General features: G+C 45.6%; 2 protein-coding genes across 5 annotated transcripts; one reads left to right on the top strand and one right to left on the bottom strand.

Moving 5' to 3' along the window:
* Positions 1-1,362: 1,362 nt before the first annotated feature.
* Positions 1,363-5,244, top strand: LOC124649734. 4 transcript variants are annotated; one of them, XM_047189320.1, is made up of 5 exons: positions 1,363-1,751; positions 2,519-2,559; positions 2,770-2,850; positions 3,295-3,811; positions 4,850-5,244. In XM_047189320.1, exons 1-4 carry the CDS (start codon positions 1,412-1,414, stop codon positions 3,769-3,771), a joined length of 939 nt encoding a protein of 312 aa, XP_047045276.1. In that variant the 5' UTR covers positions 1,363-1,411; the 3' UTR covers positions 3,772-3,811; positions 4,850-5,244. The 4 variants fall into 4 exon arrangements, with proteins under 4 accessions (XP_047045276.1, XP_047045279.1, XP_047045278.1 ...); XM_047189323.1 differs by lacking the exon at positions 4,850-5,244 and adding an exon at positions 3,083-3,129 and having other exon boundaries at positions 3,295-3,326; XM_047189322.1 differs by lacking the exons at positions 3,295-3,811; positions 4,850-5,244 and adding an exon at positions 3,083-3,254.
* Positions 5,245-7,243: 1,999 nt separating this feature from the next.
* LOC124649733 (histone H3.2) lies at positions 7,244-7,667 on the bottom strand. Its single transcript, XM_047189317.1, has one exon. The coding sequence runs from the start codon at positions 7,665-7,667 to the stop codon at positions 7,257-7,259; it is 411 nt and encodes a 136-aa protein (XP_047045273.1). The 3' UTR covers positions 7,244-7,256.
* Positions 7,668-13,578: the final 5,911 nt, after the last annotated feature.

Raw genomic sequence — 13,578 nt, 5'->3', positions numbered from 1 at the left:
TTGTCTTCTTCCTCGCAAAAAAAAAACTGCAGCCAGGACGGCCAAGGTGTTGCAAGCAGCGGCGGCTATAGCTAGCTAGGGTTCTTTTCTCTTTGATCTAAATGACAGGGGCATCTCTATCTTCAACTTTTTTTTTCCTAAACCCTCAAAGGAAAGAAAATACTTTAGAAGGACAAGTAATGAAGTTACCAAAGTAAAGAGTGTGGTAAAAAATCTAAAATCAAAGTAAAAGAGGGCAAATCATATATTCCCTCTGTTTGGGAGGGCCAATTTGATAAGATAAAAAAAAGTCTATAAATTGCCTCATTAATTATTGCATGAACTGAGAACCAACTTGAGGTTGGGTGGTTAAGCGGGTGGTTGTACCCCTAGCCCACCAGAGTTCAAACTCCAGGTTTGACGTTTGTGTGTCACATAAAAGCGGAATATTCATTCAGTGGGAGGCGACGTGTTCGACAACGAGGCGCTTGTGGTGACTTCGTCAATTTCAAGATCTAATCCACCGGCTCAGTCTTCCGGAGGTGCTCATAGGGGTAGGATGTGTGTGCGCGTTCATAGGGGTGAGTGCATGTGCGTGTATGTGAGCGTTTATGTTTGAACTGTGTTTCACAAAAAAAAAAATATTGCATGAACTAATAATTTCGCATGCATGAGAGAAGAGGGAGAGAAAATACATTAGAGAAAAATAACAATAAATAAGATAAACCTTATAATTCCTAATAATTTAAAGAATCTCTTGAGGCTACAATGCCCAACACCAAAGCAACACTTTATTTGTTCATGAATACAAAGCTACATCGGTTTTCTATCAAATTTTAACTAATGATTTAGTCAACCAAATATATAGTATATTTTTATTTAAAATATATCATTGGAAAGCTCATTGACATGTATATCGGATGATGTAGTTTCTAGTATTTGATTGACTAAATTATATTAATTAAAGTAAAAAAAATGGTCTTCGGTTTAACAACAAAAGCAGCACTCCTACTAATGCGGGGCCAGCGGAGTAATAAATTTTCCCCAACCAAACTCGCCCGCCTTCCTCCCTTCCCCCGCTCCAAGAAGGGCAAGAACCCCGCCTGCGGCCTGCCTCCTCCGCCAGTCCGCCGCCCTCCCGCAGACCGTGCCCTCGCCTCCCTGATCCGCGGATCCGCCTCAGATGGCTGGTCCTGGGCGTCGCCGCATCGAGATGCCTGCACGCCTCTTCCGCCTTGCGGTCAGAGACCTTCGGGCGGCTGCGGCTGCGGCGGAGCATCAGTTCGCCGATCTTGGAGGCCCCGAGGAGGAGATGGCTCCGCCTGCTGCGGCGGAGCACCAGTTCGACGATCTTGGAGCCCCCGAGGAGGCGATGGCTCCGCCTGCTGCGGCGGAGCATCAGTTCCACAATCTTGGAGCTCCCGAGGAGGCGATGGCTCCGCCTGCGACTCCAGGAACCTTCGACTTCGGCCTCGCCGTCGGGGAGACGGCTGATACACAAGAAGGTGCCGTCGTCAAGAGTCTTGAATCCGGCAAGAAGCAGCCTGTGGATTCAGTTCGAGATGGAGGAGAGACCAGCACGAAGCGCTTGGCTGATTCAGTTGGAGGCGAAACCGAGACCACCAAGAAGAGGCGGTTTTCGGTTGGAGTGGAATCCGAGACCGCCAAGAAGCGGAGCTGCAGCAGCCGCCTCGGCGCCGATACATTCGGTCTGTTCAAGGGCAAGCCCACCGGGGACGGGGAGGGCATCTTCTCCTCCGGGATGGAGCTCGGTACGTAGGCAATTCCCAGTCCCCATCTCCTTCTATCGCGCGTACGTTGCTGATTTGTTCGCCGGCGGTGTCGCCGGTGCGGTGGTCTTAGCGATTAGCGCCATAGGGGGGCTGTTCGAGTGCTGTGAGGTGGTTGGCTGAGTGCGGAAGCTGCTTTTATTGTTGCATTTTTCGAAGAACTAGGATCAAACAGCATCAAAAGGCGCCCTTTGTCGAGGGCTCGGATCATTATGTGCTTTTGGCCACTTCCGCGGGACAAATACTGGAGCAGCATGTGTTCATTTGGCCACTTTGCGTCTTTGATTAGTGCTGATGGATTAGTATTGTTCGTGTGTTCCTAATGGCAATTGTTTTTTGTCTTTCATATTGTAATTGGTTTGGTTATCTGCATGCCCTGTCTGTACAATCTTTATCTGCTCTATTTAGAATTGCCACCTTAGTTTATGATACTTGTTGACTTGCTGTGAACTGGTCCATCCTGACACTTGTTTGGGAAATGTAATCTACAAATTAACCTCATCAGTTCGTGCTGTCATATTGGGTCTTATCTTTATCTTGGAAGTTAGTTCTGTGTAATCTATGGTAGATGTAACTGTCAGCACTTTGTAGAATTTGTCATTAAGGTGAAAATTTGGAAGTTACGGTAGCATGGACAGGATGATGTTGCTTCACAGATTTTATTGTCCTTTCTGTATTTTAAATTGAGCCTATTGAGTTGGCCATTCCTTTCCAATCTTCTGATAGTTTAACTGTGAAACTAAATGCAGCGGCTGGTACTTCAACTGGACATCTAAAGAGCTTTAAGAAGGTGCTCATCCTCTTCTTTTTAACTTGAATATCAGTAAAGTCAATCTAATGTAACATATTATGACTAATCTGTTAGAGCTTTCTTTACTTTTGTTATATTCTGAAGCATTTACCAGTCCAGCAGTCCACCAGTCCAGTGTATGCGTTCTTTTTACTAGTATATCAAAAACTACTTACACGAATATTTGCTTGCGTTTTTTACTATTATCAGAAACACAAAGGCACTGAAGGTCTTATGGAGATTGGCAGTCCAAATCTGGTGAAACATATTACTAAATCCAAGGATGCTCATGTAAGTATGATTTTTTCAACACATCTTTCGTGCTTATCGTCAATGAATAATGCTTCCAATGATGTTGGTAGGCTGGTCGCAGTAACAAATTTGAGTTTGAGTGAATTCTTATAACAAGATGCTATTATTGTTTTTTTTACAGTATTTTGCTTTTTTCAGTCTTGCAGTTATAAGGTAGGCTTGCATAAAAGAAAACATGAACAAGAGTTGTTAATGGTATTTGTGAACATAGATGGACAGATGCAGCAGGAAAGATAGATGATGTGGATTTTTTCAAACGTGAGATGCATGCTTAACTATTCCAAGTTATAGTTACTCTGAATAATCCTACTTCCTGGCAAGAGTTAAATTAGAGGGGGTTATGGTACTCCTTGATGTAAGACCTTATGTTTCTAGTTGTATTCCTGCATGTTAGTTATGTTATAACTTTATACTCCATCTCAGGAGTCTGTGAGTCCAGATGCTACTCAAAAGGCGAAAAATGATATGGCAACGCTTGACTTTCTTGCTGAAATGCAAGAAAAGTACTCGTTAGACTCTTACCGCCAGAAGTTTGCCCTTACCAACGGGCTACCGCTTCCACCGCCGTCTTGGGATCGGCTATGCACACCACCGATACCTTCTTCCCCTCCTCCTCCTATTGTTGAGATCAGCAATTACAAGGAAGGCAAGAATGCTATCAGAGCGTGGAGCAATGGCTGTAATGTGCATCTACAAGTGTCCCAGCAACTTTCTCTTGCCAATGCTGAGCAAATAAGTGACCTTGTCAAGGTTGCAAAGGCTGAGCAAGTAATAGTGAATCTATCTGTACTTGAAGCGAAGGTTTCGCAGGCACAGTTTATTCAGAAGATGATAAGGCATGCCAAGAGTGAAATTCAGCGTTTCAACAAGATGTTATCCTTACCGTGGATGCCGACTTAGACGGTGCCAGGCTGCAATCTTTTTTAGTGACAATCGCAATGTAAGTAATGATGAACCTCGTCTCCTCTTTGTTTTCAACTGTAACTCTTATTTGGTTTTACTGCTAGGTAGTATGGCATGCTGACATTGTGGTGTAACACATCGTTTTGTCGTAATATTTACTTAATGTAACATATCATGTACATATTTAAAAAAAAATCTAGTTGATTCTTTTCCTTACTACATAGCACCCTTTGAGCCAAGAACTGCCACATAGTGTCCTTAGCACAGTTAAAGTAAAGTACTACCTCTGTCCTAAAATAAGTGTCTCGTTTTTGTCTAGATACGGATGTATCTAGACACATTTTTGGTATAGATACATCCGCATCTAGAAAAGTTGAGACACTTATCGGACGGAGGGAGTAGGTTATTTTAGCAATTAGCTCCCCTGCTTGTAATCAGTTTTCCTGTCTGTTTCTCTAGCACTTCTGCATAAGTAAGCTCAGCATCGAGAAAAGTGTTAATGTTGGAGTACTAAATTAGGTCTTTGGAAAATTATGAACCTAGGTAGATTCTCAAGGTTCACATAAAGTAATGCTTTTTTACTTGCTGCAGAAACCATTGGCAACCAATTTTGGGATGAAAAGTTATGTAGGTTGGCATGAGTAATCTAAACTATATATCTTTATATGGATGTCTGTTTGCTCTATTATTGCCGTCCAATGCAACATATTGTATTGCAGTCATTTGTTGGGTTCTACCTTTTTCCCCTTGCTTAGTTGTTGATGTGCTAGCTTATGCTGATTTTTGACTTTCCTATGTACTAATAGTGGCTAAACTTAATCCTTATTTGAATGGTGTTCTGTTACCACTGGTTTACTGCTTATGTTCTGTGAACTGCGTTATGTCTTCTGTGTTCATATGTGCAAATGAGGCGTGGGGAGATTTTAACAACTGGAGCTTCATCTGATTTAATTTAAATAGTCCATTAGTTGTATCCTTGAGCTGTCAATCCATCACATTTGTGCAGTGCAAAGCCATTCTTTGAACGTTCTGTGTTATCTTTAATGTCACTAAATGGCTTTCTTCGCATCTGCAGCTGCATGCCGTTGGAACCTCTTGGGTGCTTCTCAGTACATGGCTGCAGATTCTCAGTGCGCGCGAATTGTCCTGGTAGCAGGCACCAAAGCTTATGTTCATAGGTTCAGCTTGCCTTAATAGTTGGAAACTTGGAATAGAGTGTACTGAAACTCTGCCATGTGTGCAGTGAGATGATCGCCTGTATTGTATCATAAGCATGTTTCTCTCATCTGCTGATGGACAAATGTTTTCGGTGCAGCAGTCCTGGAAGAATAGATGGATGCGCAGTTGTTTTCTGGAGTAGTTAGTTTCATCTCATTTTTTGTGCTCGGGATGATTCGATTTTGGTAGGTGTAGACAGTTATAGCCTTCAAGTTAAAGATTCCATGATGTATATACTTTTTGTCTTGCTTTGATAGAAGCTGTGTACGTCTGTAACTACACGGTCTATATGCAAACTTGTGAATTCCTGGAATTCACAAGTTTGCATTCAAGCACTGACAGTAGTTCAGGAAATTTCACTACTGCTGAATGTTGTGATTAACACTTCATCAAAAAATAATAAACAATGCGGATGAAGGCATCCATTTAAGTTGTACTGTAACTATGTAGTTTGAAGATTATTTATACAGGAAAGGAACAGGGTTCAGACTTCAGACACTTCCAGGAGTAGTGATCAGGAAGCCAAGAAAAGCATCCAAGGATCTGCACACTGAACATAAAACATGTATTGATATTTGATACTGACATGCAACTAATGCATCCTCAGAACTGAACATGAGCGTGTCAACGAGTTCGTTCTGGTTCAGAGGCAGACAACAAGATTAGTGATAACGAGATAATACATACTGGTTCTATCGTTTAAACCAAGGATCACACCGATGTAGAACACACTAGCTAAAACTAGCAGAAGTTCAAAAGAAACTGCGGATTGACAGTAAAACATAACGGTACTGTAATCAACTGTTGGGCAGTACATAAACTGATGACAAGCATCATAACATCCTGTTAGTTCGGGTTCAGAGGACTACAGCCAGATTAGTGATGTTTGACAGCGCCAGCCATCAGTTAAGATGAAACTGGTCGACTGAAAGGTTCACAAGCTAGATAATCCCGAGCACTTGTGTGAAATCACACCCTGTCGTTCAGGTTCAGAGGCATCCAAGCAGATTAGAGATTATGAAAAATCAAACTTCTACGATGGTGCGATCATTTCAAAAATCTGCACATTACAAATATTCGTTCTGTTAGTTAAGGCTAAGAGGCGTCCATGAGGACTATGATTACGAATTTTAAGCAGCCACAGCATCATTGAAGCTAAAAAATAGTTCAGAACACACTACCTAAAAATGGCAGAAAAATTCACAAGTTGGGATAATCTGATCTGCAATTTGCTAAGATAGCATTCAGACAGGCTCACATACAAGAAAATACATGCATTGCCAAGCATATGTTCAATCTCAGATAATTATTAGGTTTGCGCTCGCAACTGTAAACTTCCAGGATTTGTGCTATCCGTTGAGAGTGTGATGTGTTAACTGAATGGATAACAGGTCCAGACAAATTGGCACTTGTCTTATAGTATTACCGTGGGAGCAGCTAAAGTTTTCTGAATTCTGACTAAATACTACTACTGCATACTGTGATTAACACTTCATCAAAAAACAAACACTGCCGATGAAGACATCCATGGAAGTTGTACTGTAGTTTCAAGAGTATTTATACAGCAAAGGAACAGGATTCAGACTTGGGACACTTCCAGGAGTTGTGATCAGGAAGCCAAGAAAAGCATCCAAGGATGTACAAGCCGAGCATGTCCGCGAGTTCGTTCAGGTTCAGAGGCAGACAACAAGAAGATTAGTGATTACGAAATAATAAACTTACAAGTGACCGTTTAAACTAAGGATCAAACCAATTTCACAACAAGTTCACAGGAATCTGCGTATTGACTAAAGTAAAACATAATGGCATTGTAATCAACTGTTGGTCACAACAAGTTGAGAGGACTGCAAACAGATTAGTGATGTCTGACACCACCAGCCATCAATTAAGCTGAAACTGGTAGATAATTAGAGCACAATAGCCAACAAATTGACAGAAAGATTCACAAGCTAGATAATCCCATGCACCGTTGGGTGAAATCACAGTCGGGCACAAGATTAAATAAAAGGGGAAAAAACAAGAATTGAGGAGCACAAGTTTTAAGATCAGATAGACAGATTCGATTGCTGATGACAACAAGATGGTAACATCAGACCACGCCATTACACGTCCACCATGGCAAGCAAGAAACATTCGAATTCCTACACAACACTACCCCATCTCCATTACTCAACACCAGCTAAACTAAGAACCCAACACAGACCGACACATCCCACAAGCCGGTGAAAAGCAGTAGCAGCACATCTCTCCTTCACTCGCCTAGGCTAGGCCCTCTCACCCCGGATGCGGCGCGCGAGCTGGATGTCCTTGGGCATGATGGTGACGCGCTTGGCGTGGATGGCGCAGAGGTTGGTGTCCTCGAAGAGCCCCACGAGGTACGCCTCGGCGGCCTCCTGCAGCGCGGAGACGGCGGAGGACTGGAAGCGGAGGTCGGTCTTGAAGTCCTGCGCGATCTCGCGGACGAGGCGCTGGAACGGGAGCTTGCGGATGAGCAGCTCCGTGCTCTTCTGGTACTTGCGGATCTCGCGCAGCGCGACGGTGCCCGGGCGGAAGCGGTGCGGCTTCTTCACGCCGCCGGTGGCCGGGGCGGACTTGCGGGCCGCCTTGGTGGCTAGCTGCTTCCGCGGGGCCTTGCCGCCGGTGGACTTGCGGGCGGTCTGCTTGGTGCGGGCCATGGCTTGGTTGGTGGTGGGGTGGAGATGGATGTGGAGAGCTCGGTTGGGGATTGGATTTGGAGTGAGGAGGACGGAGGGGAGAGGGCGAGTTTTAATAGGCGGCGCGCGGGCGGGAGATTTTCGAGGACGGTGGCGCGAGAGTTGTGTTTTTCGGGAGGGAAGACGAGCGAGGGGCGTTGGATCCGTGGGGTGAGATGTAGACGGTTGGGATTGGCTTTTGTAGGGTGATCCGTGCGGAGGTGGTTCGTGCACTCTGATTGGTTGGAGACGAGTCAGCCGGATCGGCCTAGGAGGAAAGCATATGGCCATGTTAGTTCTTTGCCGCCAACATCCCAAATAAATTTTTTTGCTTGTTGCCGCCCAGTGGTGGAGCCAGGACAATAACCTTGTGTTGTCAACTTATTATTGTGTAGTTAAATACATATATCTATATAAATTTTTAATAATTTTTTGCACACTTTCAGCTTATGTTGTTGAAAAGCTGTGTAGTCATTTGACTACCCAGCCTAAGTGTGGCTCCGCCACTGTTGCCGCCAACGCCAATTCATGAATTAAAGTAGATTTTGAGCAAACACATGTACGGCGCAATTAGGAGCCATCCACTGCTAGCAAGTGCAAAAGCACGATCCTTTTACAAATGCTTACCGTTCGCCTCGACTCAGAATCTCAGATAGCTTTTGGTACACATGATTTCTACATCTTAATAAAGAACATATTGATATTTGTAAACTTTTGAGAAATAATCAAGCATGTTCGCAAAAAAATGATGATTAGTTGAGTTTTAAAAAACAAAAATGAGAATGGTATAGTCTAAAACATAAATCTTGAGAACAGGCATTACCAGATTGTGAAAATCCGCTCTGGTCATTGTAGGGTCCTTCTAGTCTTGGATAATTTTCATGTGGTACTACATTCTTTCGGCGCGCCCTAGTGTGCTACGGTAGCGGGCGCATGAAAAAAAAATTGAAGGGTTGGCACACTTTAGAAAACAATTGCGCTAACCCTTGCATGATAAAAGTTTGCCAAATAAGTAATATAAAAGGCTAATGGGTTGTAACATTTTATTTTTAAGTTTAATAGGAGTACATATATTTCAGAGCATGAAAAGAAACTCACGTGATTACAATACAAATGGTACAAAACATGAAAATATAAAATAAACCATCAATTTTAGCCCGCTACCAAATGATTCAATGCTAGTAGATTTTCGACGGAATAACAGTAACATAAAAAAATTGGATCTGTTCAGCTGACTTTTTGCGTGTTGGGATGGGCCTGCTGCATCTAATGTTGCTCCTGCTCTTCGTTTGTGCCTCTACAGCTCAGCTTGCACGGACACTGATGGACGAGCAATGAGCGCCTCTACGTCTAGGCATAATTCGGGGAACGGCGGCGGTGACTTCATCAGCGCGTTGCTGGCTCCTGCCGGTTCCGCCATCGCGGCCGCAGCCTCTTCCGCCTCCCCGCGTTGAAACGTCATGGCAACTATGTCGGATCCGCCACTTTTCTAGTATTCGGAGGGATTCTTCTGCTTATTATTGCCATCACGATTCTTCTTCTGGTGATGCAGGGTAGGGCTGTGGCCGCAAGTTCTCCGCCTGCGTCATCGTCGGCGACAGTGTGAGTGCTGGCAATGGAAATCATCTTATCCAGGGTCAACTTTTGGTCACTGTAGCACTTTAATTTGTGTCGGAGCCAATGTTAGAAAAAGCGCTAGGCGTAAGCGAGGCGATTGGCATTCGCCTAGAGCCTAGGTGGTGCTTAAGCGTACTAGGTGCAGCCTAGGCGGGCATATAGTTTGTACCATAAAGTGTGTAAATAGGTTATCATATGTGAATACACATTAATCTAGAGTATGCTAATGAGTAAATTACTATCAACTACCATTAGAATATGGACCATATGTCTCGACAGTGAAATGTGGCATGATTTCTTCACGGGGAAGACAATTTCATGGTTGCCCTTCCTAGGCTTCCGCTTATGTCCTAGGCGAGGCGTTTGTGCGTCGCCTAGTGCTTAAGCATGAGTAAGTGTCTCCTAGGCGTCGCCTTTTCCACCACTAGCCGGAGCAAACCTCCCTTCTACAGACCACCCATGGAGGCTAGCATAGTTGTGCGATTATCTACATTCTCGCACTCATTTCTTGTCTCTAACCACCGAGTAAGATATTCTCGAGAGGTTTCGATCTTCTTCTGGACACAAGTTTGTATATCACTGGCCGTGGAATGTCTCTTGTAGGTGCCCCTGAAGTATCCCTCAAAGGCTATCTTCAGGACGAACCAGCAAAAGATGGAGTTTTCCGAGAGATCGCTGAGCCAAGTCTGGGTTGGACCAACATGGTACAACTGGAGCATGCGGCAGGCCATGTTTGGGTCCCTCTGGCAAAGTTGAATGCATTGAAGTAGTCATCGATCCAGGTATCGGGCCTCTCTCTGCCATCATAATGCTTCAAGTTTTCGGGTAGCTTGAGGTTCAAGCCTTTTGGTGTTTGCTCCTCCCGGATCCTCTTGCCGAAGCACTTTGGGCCAATGTATCCAATCATGTATTCGTTGATACGTTCCCGCGCGTCACGTGAGTTCCACCCATGATCAGGGATTCTGAGCGGGAGTGCAACCTCCGGCCTCCCCCTCCACCTCCTCCACTTGGTGGTGGTGACGGAGATTCGTGCGGGGGCGGGGAGGCTTCTTGCTTCCACTGTCAGAATCTCTGCATCCTTCATGGCGGTGCTAACACCGACTGCGGTGGTTGCCTTCGCCGTCACGGCGGCTGCCTCCATCATTCCGGGATTGCCTTGGCTCAGGTGCGCGTTCCTCGTTCTGGCTCCTGCGGGGCTCAGGCGCGCGTTCTTGGTTCCGGCTTCTCCGAGGCTCGATGTTGTCGTGGATATTGATTCCGCCAGGCCCATGGGGTCTGGCGTTTCCGGCAAGACTTTATCGGCGAGGAGGCAGAGGCGCATGCTGGTTCCGGGACGGTGATGGGTTTCGGTACTTGTCCTTACCAGCGTACATTGCATCATTTCCCTTGTTCTTCCCTGCTGGAGGGGTATCCGAAGGTACGGGGATTGGATTTGGATGTTCTTTGGTCTTCCTTCTGCGCTCCATAGATCCGGTGCGCGATTGGTCGTCGTGGCGCTCCCTGTTCGGGGTGTTCTTTTGCGCTGTGGATACGCATGCTTCCAGGTTGGATTCCAACCTGCGCGATGTATCCGCCTTACTTTCTTGCTGCATTGTTGTAGCAACGAGTGTGCGGAGGTGACCGATATCGATCTCCTCATCGCTTTTTTCCAGGAGCTCTGCGGCCATCTTCATGTTATCATTTGGAGTCGCAAGCGGCCGGTAATGGGCGGGGCTATCGAAATTGATATTTCAAGGGCGAATAGCTTCCTTGCGGAATTTCTTTGCCTCCTCGTGAGTTTTTTCGACTGTCTTCTTCCATCGGTCCCAGAGCTTTATGACGCTCTTGAGTTCCTCCTCCGTTCTGCGCCAGTTTTCCGAGGCTGCTTCCATCAACTTGTCGGTTTCCATCTTTTCCTGAAGGACTGATGTTGCGACTTTGACTACGTTCTGAGCTTCAGCCAGCAGTTCTTTCCTTCTAGCTTAGAAAGCTTCCGGATCTGCGGCATCTTCCTCCGTTATTGGATTGGTGAGGATCTCCTTGTGCGTGATGTGCTCTCCATCCTTGACTGCTATCCTGGCACTCTCCTCTTTTGACATCCCTTCACCAAAGTCGAGGCCTGATAACGCGTGAAGCACACATCCGTTGGGAACCCCAAGATGAAGGTGTGATGCGTACAGCAACAAGTTTTCCCTCAGTAAGAAACCAAGGTTATCGAACCAGTAGGAGATGAAGGCCACGTGAAGGTTGTTGGTGAAGGAGTGTAGTGCGGCGCAACACCAGGGATTCCGGCGCCAACGTGGAACCTGCACAACACAATCAAAATACTTTGCCCCAACTTAACGAGTGAGGTTGTCAATCTCACCGGCTTGCTCGTAAACAAAGGATTAAATGTATGGTGTGGAGAATGATGTTTGCTTGTGAAGAACAACGAGAGAACGAGTTTGCAGTTGATTGTATTTTAGATGTAAAAGAATGGACCGGGGTCCACAGTTCACTAGTGGTGTCTCTCCAATAAGATAAATAGCATGTTGGGTGAACAAATTACAGTTGGGCAATTGACAAATAGAGAGGGAATAACAATGCACATACATATCATGATGACTAATATGAGATTTACTTAGGGCATTACGACAAAGAACATAGACCGCTATCCAAGCATGCATCTATGCCTAAAAAGTCCACCTTCGGGTTAGCATCCGCACCCCTTCCAGTATTAAGTTGCAAACAACAGACAATTGCATTAAGTATGGTGCGTAATGTAATCAACACAAATATCCTTAGACAAAGCATCAATGTTTTATCCCTAGTGGAAACAGCACATCCATAATATTTCCTCAAAAAAAAACAGCACATCCATAACCTTAGAACTTTCTATCACTGTCCCAGATTCAATGGAGGCATGAACCCACTATCAAGCATAAATACTCCCTCTTGGAGTTACAAGTATCAACTTGGCCAGAGCCTCTACTAGCAACGGAGAGCATGCAAGATCATAAACAACACATATATGATATATCAATAATCAACTTGACATAGTATTCCATATTCATCGGATCCCAACAAACACAACATGTAGCATTACAAATAGACGATCTTGATCATGATAGGCAGCTCACAAGATCTAAACATGATAGCACAAGAGGAGAAGACAACCATCTAGCTACTGCTATGGACTCATAGTCCAAGGATGAACTACTCACGCATCAATCCGGAGGCGGGCATGATGATGTAGAGACCTCCGGTGATGATTCCCCTCTCCGGCAGGGTGCCGGAGGCGATCTCCTGAATCCCCCGAGATGGGATTGGCGGCGACGGCGTCACAGTATGTTTTCTCGTATCGTGGCTCTCGGTACTAGGGTTTTCGCGACGGAGAGAATAAATAGGCGAAGGGGCAGAGTCGGGAGGCGGCCGAGGGGCCCACCCCATAGGCCGGTGCGCCCCCTCCAGGGCGCGCCACCTCGTGGTGTGGGGCCACCTTGGCCCCTCTCCGTATCTCCTTCGGTGTTCTGGAAAGCTCCGTGGAAAATAAGACCGTGGGCTTTTGTTTCGTCCGATTTCGAGAATATTTCCTGTGTAAGATTTCTGAAACCAAAAACAGCAGAAAACAGGAACTGGCGCTTCAGCATCTTGTTAATAGGTTAGTGCCGGAAAATGCATCAAAATGATATAAAGTGTATGTAAAACATGTGAGTATTGTCATAAAACTAGCATGGAACATAAGAAATTATAGATACGTTTGAGACGTATCAAGGCCCCGTCCTTGCTGGGGCTCCGGCATTTTGCGAGTACGAACTCTCTGCGGTGCACCCGGATCGGACGGGCCTGGAATTGTGGCATTGGGCGGAGTCTTCTCTGAATTGGTGCCCTCCTCCAATCCAGTCACGGTTGTGAGGACCTGCTTGGGTGGAGCGGATTCGGCTTCAGCTTTCTTTTTGTCCTCCATCTCTCTCATCAGACGATTGTACTCTTCTGAATCCATGGAGGATGCATCACCGGATAATGGGCTAAGGTTCTTGAGTATCGAGTCTTCATTGTCTCTGGTACCTTCTTGTTGGTCCGGAACGTTGTCTTAGGCGTCCTCAACCTGCAAAGGTCCAGCCCCATCCCGAGGGGGGGGGCGGTTCCTGCGGTATGTGCGAGGAAGTGCACAAAGTGACACCTTTTCTTCTCTAACACCTGGGAAACCCAGACGGATTTGCATTGGTCTTCCACCGTAATATCCTGCTCAGGGGCGAATTGGGTGGGCTTTGAATTTTGCAGATTCAAGGCGGAATCTTCCTTAGGAAGTTCCTGC

This window comes from Lolium rigidum, chromosome 4 (genome assembly GCF_022539505.1).
Source record: "Lolium rigidum isolate FL_2022 chromosome 4, APGP_CSIRO_Lrig_0.1, whole genome shotgun sequence".
NCBI classification, from domain to species: domain Eukaryota; kingdom Viridiplantae; phylum Streptophyta; class Magnoliopsida; order Poales; family Poaceae; genus Lolium; species Lolium rigidum.
Note: the sequence above shows the minus strand (reverse complement) of the source record. Positions and strands in the feature narration are given on the sequence as shown.

Bases quoted from the DNA above. Each gene is read 5' to 3' on its own strand.
- LOC124649733 (XM_047189317.1), bottom strand. From the start codon at position 7,667: ATGGCCCGCACCAAGCAGACCGCCCGCAAGTCCACCGGCGGCAAGGCC.
- LOC124649734 (XM_047189320.1), top strand. From the start codon at position 1,412: ATGGCTCCGCCTGCGACTCCAGGAACCTTCGACTTCGGCCTCGCCGTC. The intron at 1,752-2,518 runs GTACGTAGGCAA...AACTAAATGCAG, and splicing joins CTCCTCCGGGATGGAGCTCG to CGGCTGGTACTTCAACTGGA. The intron at 2,560-2,769 runs GTGCTCATCCTC...TACTATTATCAG, and splicing joins ATCTAAAGAGCTTTAAGAAG to AAACACAAAGGCACTGAAGG.